Below are 25,181 nucleotides of genomic sequence, written 5' to 3'. Positions count from 1 at the left end.
AAATTCAATTTTTCGACGCAACTTTCGATATTTATTTCCAAAGAACATAAAACGATTTCGACAACGAAATCCAAAGACAATACACATTCTACACTCTAATCACACACAAAACGTTTATGGTGACGATGTCACTGTAACTGTATCCTCCGTCAATTTGATTGACGTTGGATTTAAAGCCGATAAAATCGCCGCAAAAATGATATGTAAAATGAGAGTGTTGTGCTCCATCCAGCGTTCCTTCCTTACGGGCAGATGCATGTACGTTGTGATGAGAACCTGTTTCTCGAACAGTTTCACTTTCGGTTCACTGTCACCGTTATATTTCACAAATCTCCACTCTAGGCCATTCGTTGTAAATCCGAACGTATCACCGCCATCATTGTTCGTATCGTAGATGTGTTTCAGTGCAAGGATGCACTGTACCAGTCCAAAATCGGCATTGTGTCGCTTACATTCGATTACGACTAGTTTTCGCTTACCATCCGTCACCACGAAATCCATGCGCCCCCTCATGTGAATATTGAAATCTTTGAGTGGTGCTTCGCTTTGCACAGACAAATCGTATTGGTATTCTTTTCGAATGAATGCCGCGATGCTAAATAGTACGGAGCCCACGAAAAAGTTCTTATCACTTTCTTTCGTATTGATTGTAGGCACACCAAGTAACGAGATTAACTTGCACAGAGACTCATAAATTTCATTTATCACCGACATCCGCAACTCTCGCACCTTAATCATTTCGTTTATGTTCTCGATTTCGTTTCTAATAACGTCATCAATATTCACACCGTCGATCTCTTGCAGCTGTTCGATTTTAACGGACGTTAATGATGTGTAAGATGACCTAAAAATTGGACGAAAAAAAATGTTATCTTATCGATATGACCATAGCAAACAGCAAGGTCCTGCAACACTTACATATGACGGGAAATTGAATTCAATTTCGGTGAATTATTTTGAATTGGCATATTGATGAATGATGGCACCGATGATTTACTGTTGCAATAAGCCCTATGAAATGTTGATGTTCTAAATGTCGGATCCCGAGAAGTGTAACTAGCGTTCAGAACTACATCCCCTTTTAAGTCAGTTGGCGAGCGTTTGGATCTTCCTTGAGATGCCATATTTTCCGAAATGTGGGCAACGCCATTGTTTGAAGCATCTTCATACCTCGAGCCAGTGTCAGTGTAATGACCAACAGTACCAGTCTGTGCATTCGAATCTTTGGCAGCTACTCGTCGACCGTTGTCTATCGCAGTACATTGAGTTGCTGGAACATTGACTAGGGAATGACAAGAATTGAAACGCTGCAGAAGAATGCACACTTTGAAATTAACGAAATTTGGTTCGATCAAAAACCATCAAACGATGGCGTTGTTTCTACAGCACTCACTTGGATTGCATTGCTAGCCTCAGACGAAAATCGCAAATTTGTCAACAATTTTACTAATCTGTAAGCCATTTCTCGGTTGAGTCTTTGCTGCAAGAAGATATTTTCCTCCCGATCCGTTCACAATATTCGATGATTTTATGAGAAATGTGTTGGGCCTTTTCCGCCAAATTTTACGGCGTAACACTCGATAACTTGATAAGCACCAAAGCACAGCACTTGTTTTCAATACATTTTGACATTTACGTAAACAATGTATCGAAAATAGTCGTTCCGTGTGTTTCTGTATTAGTGACAAGGAGTGTGTTCGTTTGATTCAGTAACTGTTCGCCTGAAATTATTGATTTTAAAAATTAGCACAATCTTTTCCAGCTTGTTTTTGGTGTAGAATCTTGGGCAGCGATCGGAGAGCTCCGGATAATTTTCATAAGCAAAATGAACAAAAGTCTTCTAAACCGGAAAGTGTTCGATTCATAGTACAAAAGAACGGAATTATGAAAATGGCAGGCACATATTGGCAACAAGTGGAAATGGATCGTTCGGAATGGAAAGAAATTGGGGAGGCCTTCAACCAGCAGTGAACAGGCTGAAAAAGAAGAAGAAGAAGGGGTGGAACAAATGTGTTTCTAAGCCCTCACCCGATATGCCCGACATTCCTGATGACAACGCGAAAAGTCCATTGGCTCTGCGTCTATTGAAGGTATGATAAATGCAGAGACTTTGTCTAACGGACTCTTTTCAACTGCTATCAAGGTGAAGATTTTGGGTTATAACAAAAGACTAACAAACGCAAAGGTTCGTGAGTGCCTGTTCTTTCAGAACCTTTCGTCAAATACTCCTGTCAGAAACCAAAAGGTCATGTGTTCAATGGAAAATACAAATCAAGTACGGTCATTTGAGCACGGTTCTGACTATCATGTTTAAAGTTTCAAAATAATTTTTCGGTTAGGGGTAACAATATATGTAAGGTGACAGCGTCAACCGAAAACAAAAGCTGCCAGAGTTTGAATTCGATTAAGGGAACATACTTTGCATGCCAGTGCTTGGTGGTGTATGTAAATGTGTGTGTGTGTGTGTGTGTGTGTGTGACCGAGCACGTTTGACTCCTCTACACATGCACCATAAAAATACCGTCTCAGCTGTCAAAGTTTTGGTTTGTAACCTCAAAAACTTTGTTGGCTCAGAAGAGTATTGATACTTTTCCTTTAGAATTTTTTCTTCTAAAACTACAATGGCAACGTGTAAAATTAAGGAAGTCATTCCTTTGAGTCCCGATACAAATAATCCGACAATCGGTAAGAATAGAATATCATTGTACGACAAACTGTCACTGGTTATTATTGTTTTGACATAAAATCCGATTTGTAGCTTACTTCGAGCACGGTGATATTCTTCCGGAGGGAGCCAAAAGCTTCAATTGTCGCTATGCCGAAAATGTGGACGACAATTCAAGTTTGGCACTTGCCACAACGGATACTAACGTTTATTTCGGGAAAATAGATCACGGTTTCGCCACTGACTTGCAACGGACATTTATTGCAATCAGGAATGAAACAACGAATAAGGTAGGATGAGCTTCAAACCAACGAACGACAGTGCATTTCGGTTGTCGGGCATCTAACGCAAGGACAATGTAATGGGACTATCCCAGAAAACAAAAAACTGTTGATTGTACTACCAAATGCGTTCCAAGTGCTTTCCCATTCCATTTCCATATTTGTGTAACCGGCGAAGTTGTCGTTCACATTACCTCATGAGCAAACGTTTTGTGGTGTCATAGAGTCATAGTCTCCAATGAAATCTTGCAATTCAAATTTTCAATGTCATTTCAATCGTCCAACCAAGTTCTGAAGGGGTGAAATTAATGTAGTGGTTGAATTGCGCTCTTCTAAAACTATGACTCTGATCGCATATGCGAAGCAGCGGTCGTTCATGTTTCATTTCCGATCATCGAAATTTTCTTTAATTAATTGCTCGTTCACGCAGATTCGACTGGTCGAGGTGAATCAGTGTACCATGCTGAGCCAGCATTTCGATCGCTATACCTCGTCAACGGGTCAAATAACTGGCCGCAATTTACAAGACATACATAAGATGTCGCTGGATACATTCGGCAGTAAACGAGCGAAACGGATGTTTGGTCAGAAGGCGAAAAACAATTACAATCCCGATCTGGTGAGCGAACAATTGGAGGCGACGTTAGCTGGTAACACACCGGCACAATATTGGAAATTTTTCTCGATAAATTTCTAAAATTTCGGTTTTCAAAACATCAAAATAAGGAACCGGAAGTGGAAGACGAATTCGACAAGAAAAGAATGATGGGCGAACTGTTGTTGAAATCGCGACTACTGAAAGTCAACAAAATTGTGACAAAAATTAGCGAAATTTATCAACTGGATGGCCTAATTGACATGTCACTGCTGAGCCGGATGGACGATGAAGCGCTTGCTGTTTTAAATATCGAGGACTTTTCGAAAGAGTAAGATTTTTGTGGTTGCTGTTTAAATGTCTATCAGGCACAGTAAGTCACAGTTTTCCTCAAATTTTCAGCTTTAAAATTCCATTCATCGTCGAGGCTCTGGATGCGATCAAGAGATCCAAAGAACCGGATTCCAGTCACAATTTGAGAAAGGTAAAAGTTTGCATCTACCTGGACGCACTGATCAATTTCCTGTCTGGCATCAAGAAGCGCAACAACATGAAACGGGAGGATTTTTCGTTCGTAACAACGAAAGTCGAAGGTGACATTCGGTCGAAATTCGTCAATCCACATGACCAGAAAATGTAAATTGTTTAGGGTCCGGTCACATCCATCGTCCGTGTTGAACATGGTCGCAATCGAACAAGAGGAAATCGTCGTTAGTCGTTGCGGTATTTGGCTGGGATGCGCACAATATTGGAATGTGAAATTCTCACATCGTAACGTGTTATCACAGGACGGAACGGAAAGAAATTAGGAAAAAAAAGTTTCTGTTTCAAAACTCACCCGTCATCACCTGAGGACAGAAAATGTTCTTCGTTGATTAATTTCACATTTTCAATGCTACCTTTGTGGCCGTTGTAAATCAATTGTGATTTTCTATATTCGAATCGTACAGTCACGGCCACCGGATGTGATAGCCCGCTCTCGTATCGACGCATCGATGCCGGTTACGGGTGACTGATGGCCGAATCTGTCGAACATTTGACATTTTTTTTTGCATTAAAATTTATGTCGCCTCAGTTATCACACGAGATCACACGAGTACAGTACACATGATACAATTGTACTTACAGGATCTCAATGTAGGCCATTTCATCGACAGACCAAATTTTCACCGACCGATCATTGCTGGCAGAGAACAGTTGATGAGAGTCTTTTCGAAAAACTAAGGCCGTTACGGTGTCCCGATGACCGGTTAACGTATGCAGGTGGATTAGATCTTTCGGACACCAAATATGAATGGATTTGCTCATATCTGCTACTGCCTGTGATGGTAGAAATAATCCTTACTGTTTATGGCATCTGCTTTTCTTTAATTTCCGAAGCTCAATGGCATTCAGCCACATGCAAGACGTTCCAACTTACCAAAAATTTAAAGTCGGTCGACAAAGCCATCGCCCATATTTGCGGTCGATGTTTTTTACTGGATCCATCATTTGTGTTTGGCACTTTGAGGCAATCGAAAAATCCTATTGGTTTCAAGTCCTGCACATTCCATTTAACAACGAACTTCGACTTGCTGCCACTAAACATAAAACTTCCATCCGCTGCCAGGCACACGCATGTGATCGGAACTTTTTGTAATTTATGTTTCAGCACAGTAACACAACTGTCATCATAGCCGGCCAATTCATCAGCCACAGTGCGTCGCAATTTGCCTACACTATCCAAATACTGTGGCGTTTCGTTGTCCTCTTCATTGGAGAATTGAAAATTTTGTGCCGATTCGGAATGTTCCATATCCTCTTCGTCATCGCTTGGAATTTTTTCGTTATCATCTTCTTTGGTGGACTTTTCGACAATCTGCTTAGTGGACGACGGTTTTTTGTCGTTCGGGAACTGTAACAGAATTTCGACGAATATGAACCTGACTTATGTGGACTCACTGATGACGAATGATGTTTACCTTTCGCTTTTTGTTTGGTTTCGGTTTTTGCCTATATTTCTTGTTCAAATTCAGAACTTATAAATTGATTGAGGTCACCAGAGGTCTATTCATTCCGTGTTCATGAACTTTAGAATAATGATGCTAATTGCGCGCAAAATGTGCACATTTTGTGAGCAACTTGTGCACAAAAAGTGCACATTTTGTGGACAAATCACGCACAGTTCGTGAATAAAATGTAACCATATTGTGCGCAAAATATGCACATTTAGTGAGCAACTTGTGAACATTTTGTAGACAAATCACACAAAAACGTCTGTCGTCTTTTATCACCATATAATAATTAAAATTCACAATCAACAAAAAATGGATTTCGTCGAGGGAAAGAAGTCCGTAACAACGAACAAACAAAATGCGCAAAAACTGTGCATAAAGTATGCGTAAAATGTGAACAAAATACGCACAATTTGTGCACAAATGTGTACTTCGTACGCACAATAAGCGTACTTCGTGCGCACCAACCGTTGCAATTGGCCTGAATATTCAAATAAGTTTCTTTTGGTCTCTTTCTTGACTCAAGTGATAGTTAAAGATTAACCTGTTTTTGGAGGATTTTATTTATTGAAATTGGAAAATCCTGATCACAAACTCAGTTCCAGCTAACCAAATGTCTACATTTCTTCCATAAAATATCGATATAAGTCGACTCATAGCCTATGGACTTTGACTTTTCGATCACTCATGAGGCAATGGGTAGAGATTAATTCGAATGCTTTAGTTTTCGGAAGGAAGAGAACCATTTGCTCTAGAGCCCTAACGACGGTAGCCCTAGCCGTAGTCCCTAGCCCTATCAATTGCCTTATGAGGAATCGAGTAGCCCATGGGCTCTGAGTCTATATAGGTCATAAGAAAAAGGATTTCTCAAAAAAAAAAATTCAGAGATATTCGGCTTTTGAATTCCGGCCATTTTCCATTTCCCGGAAATTTTCAAATCATAAAGTGGAGAAAACCATCATCCAATTTTCGAATTATATATTTTTATTCCCTTGACTGAAAGTCAGGGTCTAACGGTCGAAAATGGTTAAAAATGAGGGTCCGTAACCCAATTTTTTTTTATAAAAAAATGAAAATGAGGGTCCGTAACCCAAAAAATTTGGTTGAAAAAAAAAAATGTAAATGAGGGTCCGTAACCCAAAAAAAAATGGAAAAAATGAAAATGAGGGTCCGTAACCCAAAAAAATTTTGTTGAAAAAAAAATGAAAATAAGGGTCCGTAACCCAAAATTTTTTTTTGAAAAAAAAAATGGAAAAAATGAAAATGATGGTCCGTAACCCAAAAAAATTTTGTTGAAAAAAATGAAAATGAGGGTCCTTAACCCAAAAAATTTTGTTGAAAAAAAAATGAAAATGAGGGTCCATAACCCAAAAACATTTTTGCCACCATTGTTCAACAGGTCGGTTTTCATCTTACCAACTGTAATAAGTTGCTTACTTGTCTAGTAGACTGAATCTTTTCTGTGTCGAAAAACCGGTAGTTCTTTGAAGGGAAGATGTTTGAAATAAGACTCGGAATCATACCTGACATGAATCTGTAAATGTCTGACCAGATTTAGAACAGGTTCAGGTCTTCGTGAAATCAATACGTGAACTCAAATGAACTTCATTTTCCATAGACAAGTACACCTAAATTTCCATACAACCTGAAACCTGACAGCCTTTTTAATTAGTCCTCAGGTTTCAGGACAATTCACACAGATCCACCTGACCTAATTTCGATCCTTATTTTGAAACGAAAACACTCAACCTTGTCATACAGTGCCGGACATCAGTGAAGTTTTAATAGAAATTCGCTTCAGCTGATCCACTCGTGCAAACCAAACGTCTCATACCCTAAAACGCATGCGTGCAGCTGTTCCACCCGCAACTATTATCAGTTCTCTTTGTATGAATCGATCAGCTGAAGCAAACGCTCATATAAATTTCTCTGACGTACACTGTAGATATTTCAGTTGGCAGCCGCTTTTCACACTACTCAATAACTGTTGTGCTCATCCAGGTACAATTAACAACAGGTAGGCTGATGTCATGACATCTTTATTTAAAAAAAAAAGTTTAACAAAACTGAGACAAAAATAATTTTTCGTCGACACAGTTACGCGAGTGTAGGATTAAAATGGTCCAAATAGTGAGGAAAATAATAGGTAAATAGAACGGTACATCAACATATTAAGTTGTTTCGTAAATTATAGCGTGGGCTCGTTTCATTTACAGAATATTAGATCACAATGAAAAATTGGTGTAAATGCCAACAGCAAGAACTTTCGCAGAGGCTAAAGTTGGCAAAGGTTATTCCACATTACGTTAATCAAAAAGCAAGATTGCTTATCGCTTCGGTTATTTTTAACGTAAAAATTGACGAAAATATTTACTTCACTTTTTGTTTCCCTATCAGAAGTGAACATACGACCAAGCGACCTTCTGCTTAACCTATTTTAATATTCGCACAATCAAAACCGAATGATTATTTAACGCTAATTGTTTGTTGGTTTATTATTGTTGGCATATTATGTGAGAAACAATCGTATCACATTTCGTGCGATAATACTGCGAACGATTCGTTAAGTGAGCGACTTTGATAAACTCTCGCTAATCGCACAACGATTTCATAGCATTCAAAACAAGCCTCCCAAAATTTATATACATTTGGTGGATTAGGTTTTTTTTATTTGTTTATAATTTCTGTTGTTGTTTAAATATAGGAAATACGTGTATGCATATATTATATCAAAAAGGAATAAATGGAACAGCAGGTTTAGTGCGTCAACGTCTATTTCTGTGATGCTTGCAGGGCCGTCTCTAAATCGTCCAATAAATCTTGCACATCTTCTAGACCAACAGACAAACGAATCAAATTGTCCCAAATGCCCAATGTCTTTCTTTGATCCTCCGGAACGGATGCATGTGTCATAACAGAGCTGTTGCGAGAAAATTCAATTTAGTTCAAGTTTGAAATGAAATTTCAATCAAAGCTACTTTTGCAGTTAGGAAGGTCTCATACACAAGTGAATATTCGAGAGAAAATGAACGGATCGAAATTATTGAAATTTCTTTAAAAATGTGGTGCACAGGGTGCGATTAGTTCTAGTAATCTAGATCAGCTTGAATTATTGTTGTTGACAACTGCGACTCTATTCTCCGTAAAGATTGAGTTACCATCTTACGATTCCCAACCATCTCTAACTAAGCATGTATTACAAGCAGCGCTTTTTTGGGAACTTTATTTCTGAAAAAAATGACAAGTCATTAAACGCACTTATTACTGGTCTGTTAGTACAGGATCTTCGCTCGATTTTTTAAAAAATTAATAGCTCATCTTCGTCATTATTTTTCAAATCAATGTGGCATCACCTGCGGGTAGTTTTTCTTAGAATTATCATTTCAAAATGCTGCAAAACTTAAGAGTAAATTCAGTTTACCCAACCCCGATACAAAATTTTACACCAACCAAGAGACAACGAGCATGTTTGTATGAACGTTTTATCAACGTTCGCAATCTGTTGGAATGGTTTTGCCATCTCTCGCATATAAAGTTAACACCCAGATCAACATGACAATCTTTGTGGAACAACTTTCGTGAACGTGTATTTTCTTTCGATACAGCGAAGCAACCAGTAAAGCAAAAATAATCAAATTTCCTATCAGAAGCTCTTGTTTCAACGCAACTCTAAATTGGCATTGCAAGTCGCGAGATATGACTACAAAACTATATCAAATGCCTTTTCATAAGACCTACGTATATCCACTCCACATAGAAATACGTTCAGCTTTGTCTTGACGAGTTCGATAAAGAAGATATTTTTGTGGTGTGAGACGTCTCCCATTTTATAACAACTAAATTCGATTATCTAACTGTACTCTTAACAGTAGTTTTGTTTTAGTGACACCGATCAATGAAACTTACGGTAATTCAGCTAAACTTTCATATCCTCCCAAACTTTCGGCCTGAAAAAAAAAAAACGAAAATCGTAAAGAGAATTATCAAGCCCCATTGCACATCGTTATTCATAAAATATTTTACGATGCTACACAACCACCTACCAACGTAAAAACTTTGATGGATTGCAAAAACTTTTTCGATTCGTTCAGTCCGCCTTTGATGTAAAACGACATAATGCCGCTGTGCCCGTAGGTCTGCCGTAATGCCAGTTCATGTTGCGGATGTGACGGTAGACCGGGATGTAGAACTTTTTCAACAAATTGATGTGATTCCAGATATTTAGCTACAATTAACGATGATTTGCTGTGCTGTTCCATTCGTATGGCCAATGTTTTCAAGCCACGGTTCACTTGATAACAATCGAAAGGTGAAGGAACGATGCCGGATGCTTTTGGGAAAAATATTTATGTTTGATGAAAATTCGCTTTAAAAGTTTAATTTTACTTTCAAATATTAACCGGGCGGGAATACGAAAATGGCAAATGTGAAAGTGCTAAAGAGTTCAGAGTCGAGAAAATTGCCAGTTGGTGGTAGTTAAATGTGATGGCTTCAAGTCATATTATACCGACCGAAACCAGTACCAGCCATTACAGTTTGTACTAATGTACACATTAAAATACGAAAAGTGATGTTTGCTCATCTAGGACAATGGAATCATAACTTTTACTATTGTAAATGCGAGCGAAGGTTAATGCATAACTTCAACATAATAATTCTCGTTGATCTTCATTTTAATCTTTTCTCCGTTTTTTTTTTATTATTTCGCTGTAGATGAGATTACGTGGGTTATAAAGTCAACATTATATTCTTGATTTTATTGCTCTTTATACCAGGGCTCTGGGTAGGAAATTTCATTACAACAAATGGGCGGGGAGTACCAAGGAATCATAAACTTTTTATTAGAGCTACATTGGAAATGTCCACGTCTAAATTAAAAAAATAAAGAAAATTTACTCTGTGTGAGTCAGTCTGTCTTCTGTGTCTCTATACCAATATATACATGTATATACCAATGCAAAATTTATATAAATTAAATTCAATTTGAATGTTTAGCGATAACGTCTGTTTGGAGTGTTTAAACAATCGAATTAAATTTTTTGCAAATAGGATCTGTTTCGCTGAATATATTATTACGGATGTTATCGTAATTGTAGCACGTTATCTGAGCAAAAACTTTTGTTCATAAATAGGTATGATAGAAGCCAATAATGATTACGTTATCTGAACAAAATATTTACGCGAGCAACGAAGACACACGGGTGTAGGTAACAATAAATTGTTATACGAAAATGTCAGAAAAGGTTGTTGTTTTTGGTGTATTATGATGGATTTCACAGTGTAATTAACATGAGAAATTCTTGTTGTTTCCAACGAACCATCTGATTTCCATGAAGAAACTACAGAGTACAGACTAACGAAACAGAAAACTTTGTAGGTTTCTAACGAGATGTGTTACAATTACAATTCGAACTCACTGGGTTCTTTAAGTAGTTAACGGGCGTCTTCAAAATGAATTGTATTAGCAAAGTTTTCGGATATACAAGTAGCTTACGCTGTACTGAATGTACCTCTCATCTACCTTAGTCTCGCATTTATCCCTTTAGTACAAAACTGTTTATCTCGATATAGCTGTTCTCGACAGATAAGATAGTGTTCCCACCTCTGTCCAAAATTTTTATTTTGACGATATGGATTATGTACCACGCCTTAGGATCGGTACATAGAACTTTCAATACGTCAAGGTGAACAGAGGTGAATAATCTAGTTTTGTTTGCATCATCAGAGTTCCCACGGCTTAGGAAGGCTCCTAAAATTAGGAATTTTAGGAAATTTTAAAGGCAATTTTAGGAGTATTTTAGGAGATTTGGAAGGTAATTTTAGGAGAATTTTAGGATGAATTTTTTAAAATGTGGGAAAGGTTGTATAAGTAATTTCCGGAGGAATTTTTGCTCTGTTTCTCATACACTTCGTAAAATACTAAAAATGTTTAAGAAAATTGACAAAAAGTTTTTTTTTTGTCAAAACATATTTTTCCTTATGTAGTTTAATAATTGAAACTTTTATGATTTCCTCTTTTCTGACGCCAGTCTCGACTAGCCAGCAACTTTGTCTTTATCAGGTTTTTCTTGTCGACTGCGCCTTTCGAATTAAAAAGATTCACCATAATTTTGTTTCCATCATTTATCAGCTCTTGTGCACTAAAAAGTTTTTTTCTACTGGATCTGGAGAGATTTCTCGATTTCGGAAAGTTTTTCTGAACTCGATTTTTTTTGTGAAGATGCTTTATTGAGATTATCTTCCGCCTCTTTATTCATAAGAAGTAGTACCATCTCGACTTTTTGTTGTTCGAGAAAAGTAAAGTACATTGGAGCACATCTGGAAAATACGTCGATTCATTAGGAAGTCAGTGACGTTTATATTATTGAATGTGTCCTTAAACGTTCGAAGTGACACGATAGTCGCATCTTCTAACAAACTGCGATCCTCGATAATGTATTTATTTTCGCCAAATCCACGTTCAGGATCGCTATTTGCATGACTCAAAGAAAGAAGTGTTTTCGCAAGTTGAGTCAGGTTCATACAGAAGTTCAAATTCACTGCCGCATAATTTTGCCGTTTTTACCGTTTTTAGTTTTTCAGTATTATTAAAAAATTTCTTCGAGAGTGTGAGCTCATTTTAGGAATTTTAGGAGTTTTAGAAGATTTTAGGAGATATTAGGAGGATTTGGTCCATTTTATGAATTTTATGAATTTTAGGAGGAGTGGGAACTCTGCATCATTCATACTGACTCTTAGCCAATCGCTTTTGAACCGTTGTACTCATGGGTCAGAAATCTTACGAAGCAACCAAGCATGCGCTTGTAAAACATCTTGGATATTGACATTTTTTTGGGGAGAGCACTTCTAATTTTTCAACACTAAAGACTCATATGACTTACTGACATATTTGTGGCCAAGACATTCTTTAAATCGATTCTTCCACATGAAGACATGATGGCTCATTTTTGGCCAAATGGAGAAAAATGTAGATCTAGTTGTGAATTACAGTTCCCAACAATAAGCCCTGATTTTGACACACCAAATAATCAATTACTATGCTAGGTGCGTTGTTTGTACGGATCCATATCGATGTGAAATGAATAGGAAGAATTGGATTTAAATTGTCGGTCAACGTAATTCTCTAACAGTGAGAAGTTTTTGGCGAATGAGATAAGTGATTTTTTTTTTGAACTTCTTGAATTGTGGTCGAACTAATCATTATATAACGTTGCATACATGGATTCAATCTTAAATTGAATAATATTCCACTGCTATAAATGCACGTAGATCAAAGAGGCAAATTATCCATCGAAATGGAACGCAAAAACGGAACAATAACATCATCCTAGAGAGACAACACTAAACTTAATTGAATTGCCTAAGAATGGCTGAGCGATATAATAATTTGATTTTCTTTAGAAAGCATTGCATCCATTTTTCATGGCAATTTAATATTCCTTTTAGCTCGCCTCTACACACACATATACTACCATAAAGTGAATATAGGAATTTTCTGTGCATAAAATGAGATACGGCGGAGGAAAAAAAGCTACTTACCATTTTGTAAAAATCGCAATTTATTATGAATGTCTTCATTATTTGTTACAGCAGCTCCCATAATAACGTCTGAATGGCCATTCATGTATTTTGTTAGGGAATACATAACGATATCGGCTCCCAATTCCAAAGGACGTTGGAAATACGATGTTAAAAATGTATTGTCCACAACAACAATAATCTGCAATCGATGTAATTGTTTGAATATTAAGCTACAGTCCATAAAATCGATAATAAAATTTCATCTCTTACGTCTGGATAGGAATGTGCTACTTTTGATATGGCCTCGATATCAAGCGCTTTCAGTATCGGATTGGTCGGCGATTCCAACCAAAGAAGCTGTGGAATGGTTTTTTACAATAAACTCAAATGTTTACCGCAAAAATTTTCATTTATTAAATTCAAACCTTTGTGTTCGGCTTGATAGATTTCTTGAGATTGTCCAGATTTGTTAGGTCCACCATATCCACTTCTACTCCCTGATTACGTATCACTTTATTAAATAAACGATTTGTACCGCCGTATACATCATCACCGCATAAGATGTGGTCACCAGTGCTCAGTAGTTGAGTTATAGCTGTTGTGGCGCCTAATCCAGATGCGAATGTTAGACCAAACTTTCCGTTATCTAGGGCAGCCAGACATTTTTCCAAAACTACTCGTGTTGGATTCCCGCTCCGACCATATTCGAATGACTAAAATTAGAGATTGAAGAATTTTGGTAAACAACAGTTGGTAGCTTCAATTGATACGAGTGATACATTAAAGTAGACCAATACTATAATATAGACGAGCTTGCAAGAGCAGGCGCAGAAAAACTCCCTCTAGGGCCGGAGCCTCGACTAAAAGCTCCCCCATCCTACTTCAAAAAATTAAACCTAGAATGGAAAAATAAAGCTTTCACGAAACATTGGAAGTCTATCACACACGCCCGTCAATCTAAAAACAACATCTCAATTAACCAAAAGAAGTCAAGATACTTCCTATCGCTTAGCAAGAACAACATCAAAAGAATCACCGGCGTCCTCACAGGTCACTGGTTTCTTAAACAAACATGCCCATACAATCGGTATACACAGCGACCCCCACTGCAACAAATGTGGAGAAATAGAATCATCCGAACACTTCCTATGTAAATGCCCAGCGTCCATAACCGAAAGAGCCAAATGCCTAGGAGCTTACATCCTCCCACATAACATAATATGGAGCATTTCGCCTAACCACATACTTGATTACCTCAACATAACAAACAGGTTGTAGGTAATTCACGCCGTAAGTGCGGTCGAAATTCAAAATGGAAAGTGCGTAACACTTTCTAACGCAGCGTCATTTTCATACAAGAAAGCGTTGAAATTTACTTTTCGGTTCACTTTTTCATCGAATCGTTCACTTGAAATTCAAATTTTAGGCACACTTACGGCGTGAATTATAGATGGGTAAGCACAACAGGCCCACTGGCGGCTTAGGTGCAGGGGTTTTGCCCCACCCACTAAACTAAACTAAACATAATATAGAACAATATTGTAATTTTTCGCATCTCAGAACAAAGTCTCTGTATTTTTGGGTGACTGTAGCAAACTTTCTTAACTCACGTGGCGCATGAATTTCAGAGGACAGTCTCAGTTACAGTGAGCTGAGCAATATAAACTGTAGGAGATTACGATGCGTGAGCTCTAAGAGAAGTCAGCAATTTACGCACTTTTCTCTGGTCAAATTACCTCAAACAAATCTATTTTTTATTGAAAGCTATTGCCAACGCACTTCAAGCAAAAGTGGTACTCTAAATAGGGTACTGAAACTTGACAGTGCTCCATACAAAAAATTTTTACACTGTAAAAAGAGTGGGGATAAAATTTCATACAAAATAGTAATCTATTTGACAGCTGTCATAAATAGCACTTTTGCTTAAAGTGCGTTGTTATTGCACATTTGAGGTGTCTATTGCAATTCAACATTTTTCAAATGTGATTTTTGTATAAAGACATCAAATATAAAATAAAATCCGCCCAAATGTAGGCTAAAATATCAGCGAAGCATCAATTATATTGCTCTTAAACGGTTAATCAGACAGTGCGGTTAACTAGATCGTACGGTGTAATGTTTCCTACCGTGTTTAATAATTATATGTGTTGTCGTATAATATACTCAAATTATCGTTTAAATTCAAGTTCGACATTATACAGAATAAAAATTTAAAATTAAAAAAAACTAAAAATACGCTCACATTGCATTCTGAAAAATTGAAACGAAATTTTCCATTCAATCGTCGATATATTAATTCACAACACACATTCTACCTGAAATAAACATCACCACACCACTAGGGCAACAGCGTCACTAGCGATAATTATTCGCACACTACGAAAGCAGAAAATTACAAATTCTTTTTGTGTTCAATGTCAATGACTAAACTTAAGAAAATGATAAACCAACGAACGGTTAGTAAAGGTAACAGAAAATACATTTTCCGAGTGAAAACGATAATTATTTTTCCGCCATTTCGTCACTGATTTTAACAAGATATACACAGAATAGATTTGAAAGAAGCACTATCCATAATGGCAATGATGTGCTCTCGTATTAGAATAAAATGAAGTTTTCCAATGGATTCATCCTTATGTCCATCCTTATGAACGTCCCAAAGATCATTTGCACAATGAATTGTCTCGTTTAGTTCTTTTGTACGCAGATACCTACTTCCAATTAAATCAAACCATATTATCAATCCTGTCGCGAGAGGTTGTCATAATAACTGTATGAATACCTAGTGGTTGTACACAACATAAAACCTCATGCTTCTTTCGAAATAATATTTTAAAACTATCATTCGTACAGTGTTTGGTGTTAGTGTATCCTTGAATGAGTCATGAGACCGAAATATAACATATGAACGTCACAGTCGACGCTTTTGGAAAAAGGAAATGTCTGGACAAACAAAGATCGCAATGACTCGATGCTATTATTAAGAATGTTTACACCCTTTTTGATTCTATACACAAAATGGACAAAGTGATCAACCTCCGATTGAAAATATATTTTAAAAAGATATTTTTGGAACAATAACCCAAGATGCACCTACACATCTGAAGGAAACTAAAAATAACCGAACCAATTTCCACTAGACAGAAAATATCAACAAAGAAATTGCAGTTAAATTTGTTGAAGTTTTCCACAAAAAAATACGACAGAAAGGAAAATGAGAGAATCACTTGAATTCATCGAACAAAAGGCACGTTATGTCCAACTTTGTATATCAAAGAATTAAATTTTCTTTATGACTTGTCGTTCTTTGTTTCGTTCTTTCAATACATTTCGTTTTGAATTCTCACTTCCTTTCATTTTTACATTTTCATTCGAAAGAAAGTGTAGCTAAATGAAATGTTGGTCAAAACAATACTCATTCGCAGAGGGTCCAACTCTGTTCGAATTTTCTTGTCCGAGAGTTTCACACAGAATACTATTATTATATCGACCGAGTTATGCATTTTACTTTTCACAACTACTAAAGAAAACTCGACTTTCGCCACACGTTATGACGAAATTTTACATTTTCACATTTACACGTGTATTCCGGTAGGCGTTTGTGATAATTTATATGAAATTTGTTTGGCAATTATTCGAACGCGTACAGAAAATTTCGTTGAACATTTCTGAAACATGTTGCATAATGCGAAAAATTTGGATGGCATGAAGGTTGATGCTTACGATGCATTTCGTTTAGGTTTACTCGATCAATAGTAACCACCGGTTGATTGACGCATTGCTGATAATTTATTTTCGATGTAAAATCATTGAGACAAAAAGTCACAACTGAAATTAATCTTCAAGTGAATGCGAGATTTTAAGTTATTTGCGCAAACTACCTAATTCAAACACTAAAAAATTTGGCTTTAAGCTAACCTAAGCCAAATTTAATTGTGTGACGTTTGTAAATCAAGATCATGTTTCTGATAATCAAACAAAATTGCTTGGATTGATTTAAGCAAAGAACAGACGGTGAAACTGCTTACGTGTACAGAAATTTTTAAACAGAAAAGTCCTTTCGTTGATAACGTTGACCATGGTCTAAAACAATCGAAACATTAATATAAATAGAGAACAATCAGTGCGGTAGAGGCACCACAACTCAAGATCTTTGAGTGTAAGTTCAACAGGACAAGTTGATATTTGGAGCGAGTGTTGTCCAAGTGAGATAATTTGACTACATTACCAGACCAAAGGGCCCACTGGGTGATGTAAGCGAAAAAAAGATCTAAAAAATTGAAGCTTTTATACAAAAAAATTAAAAATTCTAGGATGACCAGTCCGGGCCTAGTTTGATACACCACATTGAAGTTGAGTTGAGTTGAACTTAACTTTTTTTTTTAACTTATCATCCCAGGTAGTGTCAAAGGTCTCTCTCTACGCAACAAACATTTTTCGAAGAAAGAACACCACGAAAAATTGTTTGAACCACTAATAACTAAACAAACTTTTTAGCGATTGACTATTAGTTGGACTAAATGGACTAAATGTAACTGAAGACTGTCATCTGACTTTCTTGATAAAACTAACTAATTTTTAGTTTTACTTCCAGTTTAATTACTTCGACTTCACGAAAGTTTTTAATGTTTTGGCCGAAGAGCTTGAAGAAATCTAAGTAAAAATTCGAATCCATATAATAATACGAATTGTAGACCATCAATTGGTCTGCAGATGGCATCTTTAACATTCCGACCGTTTATTGGTTCATCCCTATCCATTATTTGAGTGGCCAAATAAAATAATTTATTTTAACAACAACCACCATCACCACCGACAAACAACTAATTTCAATAATTAAATAAACAGAACTGCTTGCAAAATGTAAATTTCAGCAAATTATGCATGTACTCTCTAAATGAAAACGATGAGTGTGTATCGTATCACACACCAACCTTTAATATATTTAGTTCCCAAACGAACTAGTGAAAATTTTTCATACCAAAATGAAAGCGATCTAAATTGAAATCGTCACGAATTTTATAGAATTTATGCAAAATCAGTATTTGAAAATCGTTGCATAAACGGCTTCATAATTACATGCTATTTGAAATTAACATTTTAATTTAAGTTTTAAATAATATTTGATTAAACTCAATTAAGAGACTATGAATATCGTGTGGTACATTTTATCAACTTGCACTGAAGTATAACTGTAAGTAAATGGAACGTTGGTTCAGTGACTCGTTTCTATGCTAAATGCAAATATATGCTTTAAAAGGTCACGGAATTTTATATTATAATTGCTAAATAGGAAGTTCTGTACGAAGTGTGGAGCCTTTCCTAAATTTCACCGACCAATGCTGGACTCATTTGGTCATGCATGTCTGCACATTGCCACTTTTCACACAATTTACTTATGTCCCTCAATTTTGTTGCTTCCGATAAGAATGACAAAAAAATGCTGTGAATGAATCTTATAGACAACGCACGAATGAACAAAAAAAAAACTCAAGAAAAAGTTGTCAACATCAATTCTAAATTAGGTCGACTCCAGTACATTGAGTTATCTAAGAACGGATAACAAATTGAATAACAAATTGAATTACATCAGATTCGATGGTGCCCCCAGCGCTCGGATCTCTTTAACCACTTTATTTTGAATAAAACCAGATTGTACGTTGAATGCTCGTTTCGTAATTACACTAAGCACAAAACAATTAAGATTATTTTGCGATTTTCTTTTTCTTTTGAGTAAAAGAAATGTGTGGAACTTAGAATGGAGTCCTGTTTAGGCCCAACTAAGCAAACAATCATTTTTGTCTTCTCTTTCTTGTAGTCTCATTAGACAGTTGTAACTCGTAAGAAAATCTATCGGTTCGGTTATGAAAAGAAACTGCATCATAGCTTGAAAACCGAAAATTGTAAGTTGAGTTACTGCTCAGCCGTGGGTTCAGTTTAATTAATTTTATCACGACACTTGTCGTTGTTTTGTTGATTGCATGTGGAGACTCGTAATTAGAGTATTCCATCCACGCGATTGTTACATAAAATTATATAAAAATTTGTCGGAAATTAGATAAATCAAAAACTATCATTAGCTCAACAACATAAGCCATTCGATACTTTTTTTTGTTTAACAGCTTCTGAAACACTTAATATGGGGAAGTTCTACAAGTATTTCCATATACTACATCCGCAAACCTTGAACTTGCATCATTTTTTCATGCATTATTGAAGCACTTCTCTCAACACCCTCAACAAGTGAAATCCTTTACACCCTCTCAACCATTAATGACTTAGACCAGGGGTATAAAATAGTAACACTCGGCTTGTAACAGTTATTTGCATTACTTGGAGTGACACGTTGAACGAAAACGTTTTCACGAATTTTTTATTCATTTCTCATTGGTCTTCGTGATAGACTGATAATTTTTGTCGAATATGTAAAATTAACAGAAGGTAAGCATCACGCGTGTGTAAGTGGTAAAACCGTATAAAAATGTATAACCAGTTTTGTTTGCATGAGGGAACCAGCTGGAATACAGCTGGATCAATTCCTACACATATATCACTGACGTCCTCTGTATTGTATTCCATTTTGCTCCAAACATTCAATCCCATTTTGTTTTCGTTGTTGTTGTCGCTAACAGATAAAAGAACGGCTTGTGAAAGATTAAGAAGTTACAACTGCACTACTGCTCATAAACTAACTGGTGTTATATGCATCACATGGATGACCCTAAAGTTCATCATTAGCCTATATGAATGTCTATCTCATATGGGGATTCCCCATAACTTACACATTATTTTTGAGTCAACTGAAATGATGTATTTGCGCAACGTGTCTAGACCAAAAAATATTTCGTCGCTCAAAATTTTACAAATGATTTCATGTTTGTTATTATAGCTTTAAAAATGCTGATAAGACAAGACATTTTATTGCACTAATTCAATACCATGCATGATATTTGAGCAACAATTATTTCTCATTAAGGGGCCGTTCATAAATTACGTAACGCTAGAGGGGGGAGGGGGGGGGTATGAGGCAAGCGTTACGGTTCTAACAAAATTGGGTCAAACTTGACCCTTTTAGCGTTACAGACCCGGGGGGGGGGTCTGAAAAATGTTGACTTTTGCGTTACGTAATTTATGAACGGCCCCTAATAGATTAACTTTTGTCATTCGGTTGGATTTTCATGATCGAAATGAAATTATAAATCATTATACATATCAATAATAATACGTTTGCTTCCTGACTGTGTGTCAATCTTGTTGTTTATGAAGAATTCTTTACGTGCACGTTCAGCACCTGTTCCACTTAGGTCAATGCTGTAACCCAAAAGGTATATTCAAAAAAGAGAATAACAAATGAGAGTTTTGGGTGCATTGTGGACGATTTTTTTTTGCTCTCTCTTAGTCAACATTCTTAATGGAAACGGATACCTTTTTGTTGGCACAAAAACAAACAGAAAATTGAAACGAATGAAAAATCAATTATTCAAAATCTGAGAGACTTTTACCTTCGCATTCAGGGATGACTTAAATTAACAGTCGACTTATTCTGATTTCTTAGGTTGGATGTAGGCGTGCGGGCGATAATCCTAAAACATTTTCTTCGACATTTTCTACCAAGCTTCCAAAGGGAGCTCTGAAATTCAAGTTTTTTTCTTCAGAAACCTCCGTACCTCGAATCCGAACCCTTTTAACGACAATTTCATTGCTAGAGCTGTTATTTCTACTCAATTCATAAATTTAGAGAATTAACTTCCTTGTTCCACGGTCTGTGTCATAGTAATTACGTCTATCAAGTTCAAAACCTTGAACCCAGACAAATCAATTTCCAAACGGTTTGACAGCCCGTTTTCAACCAAATCTAGAGTGTAGCATGCAAAGGACAACCTTTGTTACTATAGTCATTCCTCTAACATTTTATTAAAATGACCATTACATGTCACACTCTAAGTTTGTTGAAAATATAGTCAATTCAACCGTATGAAAAGTAACGCAACCCAGTCAGAAATTCGTATGCCATTCCGTTTCTAGTCTCTGTTTTACGTTTCATTGAATCTTTACATTAATGGTCTGACAATGTTCACCGTAATGATCGTAATAAATGAAGGGGAGTTTGAGCTTAGAAAACATACACAAAACATTATCGAGAATTCGATTGAATATGCAAGTTGTGGTGGAGCACAACACACCTTTTGTTCAATACATTTGATCAAATCCATATTGCATCTTCCTTCCAAACCAAACCATATCTTCCTTTGATGTGGTGTTCATACAAAAAGCATCACATGTTTCTGTGTTTGAAATCGTTTGTTTCGTTTTATACGCACATGGATATTCGAATACTCGAAGGTGCCATATTTTGTGTGATCAAGTGTTTTTTCGTAATTCTTTTTAATTATTAAATTGAAAATGCACTCCACTGTGAATGAGTCTATCAAAATCAACGATTTTTGTTCGCAACACCCCCCCATTTACATTTTAAATTATTCGTCGTCAAGCAACTCTCTAAAATGATATTTTTTATTAGACTTCCGTTAGTCTCGAATCACGCTTTACATTTTACTAAGTGCCTTATACTATCGTGCAAACTTTAATTTCGCGAATGTTGTACTTATCACATGGCTGTATCTCTTTATATATAAAATATTATACTCTAAATAAGCTGCGATCTGCGCTCACATCAAAACCTATCATTTTCAACGATAACACTCTAAAAACCACCTTTATTAAGCCAGCGGCAATAACGAAAATTTCGCTATACGATCAGTAATGTAATGCATACTCACTTTAAAGTCTGCAGGTCCAAATTGCTTAAAAGTCGTAGACGTGACGATTGGTGGCACAACAGATAAATGAGACCATTGCTCGGCTTCTTGTCCCGAATGAATTGCTTTGGTTGCAAATCCTTTTGGTTGTTGTTTAAAACTCATTTTGAATTTTTTTTTATTTAAATTGAAAACTATTTTCGTTTAAATATCAATTTAGGTGTGACGTTATTAAAGAAACACGTGTAGCGTAATATGAAACGTTTTTTTGACGGAAAAACACTAATATATTGTTGACAAATTCAAAATTAAAAAAAGTCACTCAGCACCAATAGCAACACAAACAACAAACTAACAACCGACTAGAGCCACTGACTAACCCGGTATAACCATACATACATCATTATCAGCGGTATTTATATGTTCATTTTAAATTTATCGTAACAGACCAAGTCATCGCAATATATGCGTATGTCGGTTCAATTGAATTTTGGCAGTGTTTCAACTGTTCAAGTTCAATGTCTCTTTGTTACACAAGTCGTTTTGCTAATTCTACTGTCTCGTGTTTTTTTTCGCTCATGTATTAATGGGTTTCGATATATTCTTTTCTACCTAGTGTTCGAATATGTGACGCTATAGCGGCATATGCTACACGAAAACTTTTTTAAAGTTTATCATATGTCGTTGTAAAAATGATGTAAAAATGATTTAATGTGTGAGAGTTGATAAGAAAAAAAATTATTAGAGAACAAGTGCCGGCCAGCCAATTAAATTAGTACCTGGTTGTGTCTTTGGGACTTTTATCAATGAGAGAGTTTAGGTGCAATAGGTGTTTGGGTTTAGGTGTAAAATAAAATGAACCGCTGTGGTTTCGTTATTAAATAAAAATTGTACGGGTCAGGCGTCAGGGTGTGCGTCACAGCGTTGAAAATGTTGAAGAAATTTCACCAGAATTTATCGTTTCCCGACATAGATTTTCCCTTTTTTTCTTATGCAATAAAATAGAGTATTGACATATGAGGGGAAATCTCCGCAAACCTCGATGCTTCCCCTCATATGTCAATAATCTACTATTACGTAAAAAATTTGACTCATAAATTAGATCCTTAAGACCTTTAATTACTCTCTAAACATGTGAAAATTTTGTGAAATAATTTGTATTAACTGGGGCCTGCCCTCCGGCAATTATTTTGATATTTTCAGTACTCTGTTGTATGCTATGAAAAACATACGTAAATTCCTAACATTAATGATAATACGAACTACGCACATCCCACCAATTTGTTCCACTTTACGGTATTTCTTCTCAAACACATTCGGGCTTTCATTATAAAATTATTAGACCGCTGTTGGTACACTAAGCCACATTTCTTATATGATTTATATTAGACTCAACAACGTTATCAGATGGATGGCGTGACACAGCAAATTTTCCAATAATTTAAATGTCTTGACCTTGCACTCTCGCCAAATGTGTTGTGAATTTAAGATAGAACGCACAGTGTGTAATACACACTGTGTATGCGTATACGGAATGGTCTAATAAGGAAAAGTGAAAACAGAGAGAATGCAATTTTCTTTGTGGCGCATATTTTAATAATTTCGATCGACCTTCACACGGTAAAATCGTTACCTCGTGTCCTTTCTTCAATTTTGAAAACAAATTAGTTATCTGAATAACAAGGAATAGTTTTGATCTGTTTGACAGGCGGGACATCACATAACGTGACTGTTTTAATTGTGTATGAGTTTCGCTTTGTCACCTAGCAACAAAACGAACTCTCAGATATGATATTCACCCATATCTCTATATTCTATAATAACAATATAAATCCTTCATGAACAGCCACTTTATTGTAAAGAAGACTGTAACGTCCTCTTCTAGAGTCTACTTTTGTTTTAGTCGTTAATGGATCAGCGGAAAAGAGGATAATAATAAAGAAAAGTGGTATGTGTATGCTTCCTGCTACTATACCGTGTTTATCGATCTCGGTGAATTGGCACAACCTGTTTCAATGAAGATGTGCTATTTTTACCATAGAATTTTTAATTGGATTTTTTTTTCATAATGAATTAAGCCACAAAATATTGAGCATAATTATCAACACTCTAGATAAATGTCCGCATTAATTACATTTTCACATAGTTAAATCTGACGGATATGAGAGTTGTATGTATGCTTGTTTAGCAATCACCGTTGACGAATGAACGGCTGTACTGATGTTCACAAGAACTTTGTTTATAACAAAAATTTCATGAGATACATACAGCCGAATAAGCAAAAATAAAAGCTATCTGTACCGTGCAGGCGATTCTATGCCTAGCCACCACACCGTACGGAAACCCTAGAAAGCAGAGCTCTCCATAGTATGTATTCACATTACTGTAAATACGATTCGAGTTTGCGTAATAATGTGAGTGGACACATTTTGCCATCGAGGCAAGTTGAGTAAGACGTGTATACACATAGGATATGATGCAACATTGGAAGAAAATGTCTAGTAGTGTGATTCACACTAAAGTGCAAAACGTAATTTTTCCGTTTAGCAGATGTTAGATACCCTTTACAGGTGATATGTAAACGATTTTATCGTACAAAATTTTGATTGGTAACAACAATATGTATCAAACATCGAACCGTTAGACGCGAAAACGGGAATTCCTCCTAATTCGATTGAATATATCACTTTACTACAAATAATTTGTAGAGCTTGTGTTTAAACTTTAATGATTCGTTAACGTACACTAACACTGATTTTACAATTTTACACCAAAATCACTGTACGGTTCTTGAGAAAAACCGAGAAAATTAAATCTGAATGTAGGTCGTGTTTACCGCTGTCTTTAACACATGTCTTCGATTCTATAGTGATGTGTTTTCCTTTTCTAACATTTGTATTATAAGGTTAGGGATATCCTTGAAAAATGTCTGAAAATTTAGCATGATGCCATCTATATTTAGCTGCAAAACATAATTTCAGAGAATTTTTGTTTTCTTCTACTGCGATGTGAGAAAATAACAGAGCGTTTTCGTCTTGTGGATATGTTTGCATTCGAGACCTCCAAAACCCTGACCAGTTAACCCGATGACGAGAACCTCATCTGATTGTTTTACAGTCTATTGCAATCCACTCTGCGCTGGAGAGCACGTTGCATAAACTGACCTTCTCTATTAATTCCCTACTTCAAATTACAGCGTTAAAATCCAATGTAACATCAGGTTCGGTATAACCTACCATCGGGTATTTGAAATGATAAAGACGACATATATGGCGGTTCGTATAACTCTATAATATCTCTGTACGCGCTGTACACACTTAGCAGTTTCTGCATGAACCGCCAACAGATGTCTCTATTTCACTGCCA

At 36.2% G+C, this 25,181-nt stretch overlaps 3 protein-coding genes and 1 pseudogene across 4 annotated transcripts; 1 reads left to right on the top strand and 3 right to left on the bottom strand.

Annotated features, from left to right (window-relative positions):
* Nucleotides 1–15: 15 nt before the first annotated feature.
* LOC119067246 lies at nt 16–1,657 on the bottom strand. Its single transcript, XM_037170112.1, has 3 exons — nt 1,394–1,657; nt 919–1,307; nt 16–844 (listed from the first exon to the last, which is right to left on the bottom strand). The coding sequence occupies exons 1-3, from the start codon at nt 1,460–1,462 to the stop codon at nt 115–117; spliced, it is 1,188 nt and encodes a 395-aa protein (XP_037026007.1). The 5' UTR covers nt 1,463–1,657; the 3' UTR covers nt 16–114.
* An 886-nt stretch (nt 1,658–2,543) lies between these two features.
* LOC119067244 lies at nt 2,544–4,404 on the top strand. Its single transcript, XM_037170111.1, has 6 exons — nt 2,544–2,685; nt 2,759–2,955; nt 3,377–3,565; nt 3,673–3,872; nt 3,944–4,134; nt 4,191–4,404. Exons 1-6 carry the CDS (start codon nt 2,622–2,624, stop codon nt 4,217–4,219), a joined length of 870 nt encoding a protein of 289 aa, XP_037026006.1. The 5' UTR covers nt 2,544–2,621; the 3' UTR covers nt 4,220–4,404.
* On the bottom strand, nt 4,216–5,607 carry LOC119067245 (annotated as a pseudogene).
* A 2,575-nt stretch (nt 5,608–8,182) lies between these two features.
* On the bottom strand, nt 8,183–24,627 carry LOC119067243 (cystathionine gamma-lyase). 2 transcript variants are annotated; one of them, XM_037170110.1, is made up of 8 exons: nt 24,566–24,627; nt 21,837–22,463; nt 13,482–13,769; nt 13,327–13,413; nt 13,075–13,255; nt 9,579–9,865; nt 9,442–9,482; nt 8,183–8,455 (listed from the first exon to the last, which is right to left on the bottom strand). In XM_037170110.1, the coding sequence occupies exons 2-8, from the start codon at nt 21,978–21,980 to the stop codon at nt 8,308–8,310; spliced, it is 1,176 nt and encodes a 391-aa protein (XP_037026005.1). In that variant the 5' UTR covers nt 21,981–22,463; nt 24,566–24,627; the 3' UTR covers nt 8,183–8,307. The 2 variants fall into 2 exon arrangements, with proteins under 2 accessions (XP_037026005.1, XP_037026004.1); XM_037170109.1 differs by lacking the exon at nt 24,566–24,627 and having other exon boundaries at nt 21,837–22,469.
* Between the last annotated feature and the right edge of the window lie 554 nt (nt 24,628–25,181).

Source organism: Bradysia coprophila (assembly GCF_014529535.1).
Source record: "Bradysia coprophila strain Holo2 chromosome X unlocalized genomic scaffold, BU_Bcop_v1 contig_12, whole genome shotgun sequence".
Taxonomy (NCBI): domain Eukaryota; kingdom Metazoa; phylum Arthropoda; class Insecta; order Diptera; family Sciaridae; genus Bradysia; species Bradysia coprophila.
Note: the sequence above shows the minus strand (reverse complement) of the source record. Positions and strands in the feature narration are given on the sequence as shown.

Excerpts from the sequence above, each read along its gene's own strand:
- LOC119067243 (XM_037170110.1), bottom strand. The coding sequence starts at position 21,980 with ATGAGTTTTAAACAACAACCAAAAGGATTTGCAACCAAAGCAATTCAT. Across the intron at positions 9,866-13,074 it reads ATTGCGATTTTTACAAAATG|CATCCGGCATCGTTCCTTCA; the intron begins GTAAGTAGCTTT and ends TTTTCCCAAAAG. Across the intron at positions 8,456-9,441 it reads GAAAGTTTAGCTGAATTACC|CTCTGTTATGACACATGCAT; the intron begins GTAAGTTTCATT and ends TTCTCGCAACAG.
- LOC119067244 (XM_037170111.1), top strand. The coding sequence starts at position 2,622 with ATGGCAACGTGTAAAATTAAGGAAGTCATTCCTTTGAGTCCCGATACA. Across the intron at positions 2,686-2,758 it reads TACAAATAATCCGACAATCG|CTTACTTCGAGCACGGTGAT; the intron begins GTAAGAATAGAA and ends TCCGATTTGTAG. Across the intron at positions 4,135-4,190 it reads CGTAACAACGAAAGTCGAAG|GGTCCGGTCACATCCATCGT; the intron begins GTGACATTCGGT and ends TAAATTGTTTAG.
- LOC119067246 (XM_037170112.1), bottom strand. The coding sequence starts at position 1,462 with ATGGCTTACAGATTAGTAAAATTGTTGACAAATTTGCGATTTTCGTCT. Across the intron at positions 1,308-1,393 it reads AGGCTAGCAATGCAATCCAA|CGTTTCAATTCTTGTCATTC; the intron begins GTGAGTGCTGTA and ends ATTCTTCTGCAG. Across the intron at positions 845-918 it reads AATTCAATTTCCCGTCATAT|GTCATCTTACACATCATTAA; the intron begins GTAAGTGTTGCA and ends TCCAATTTTTAG.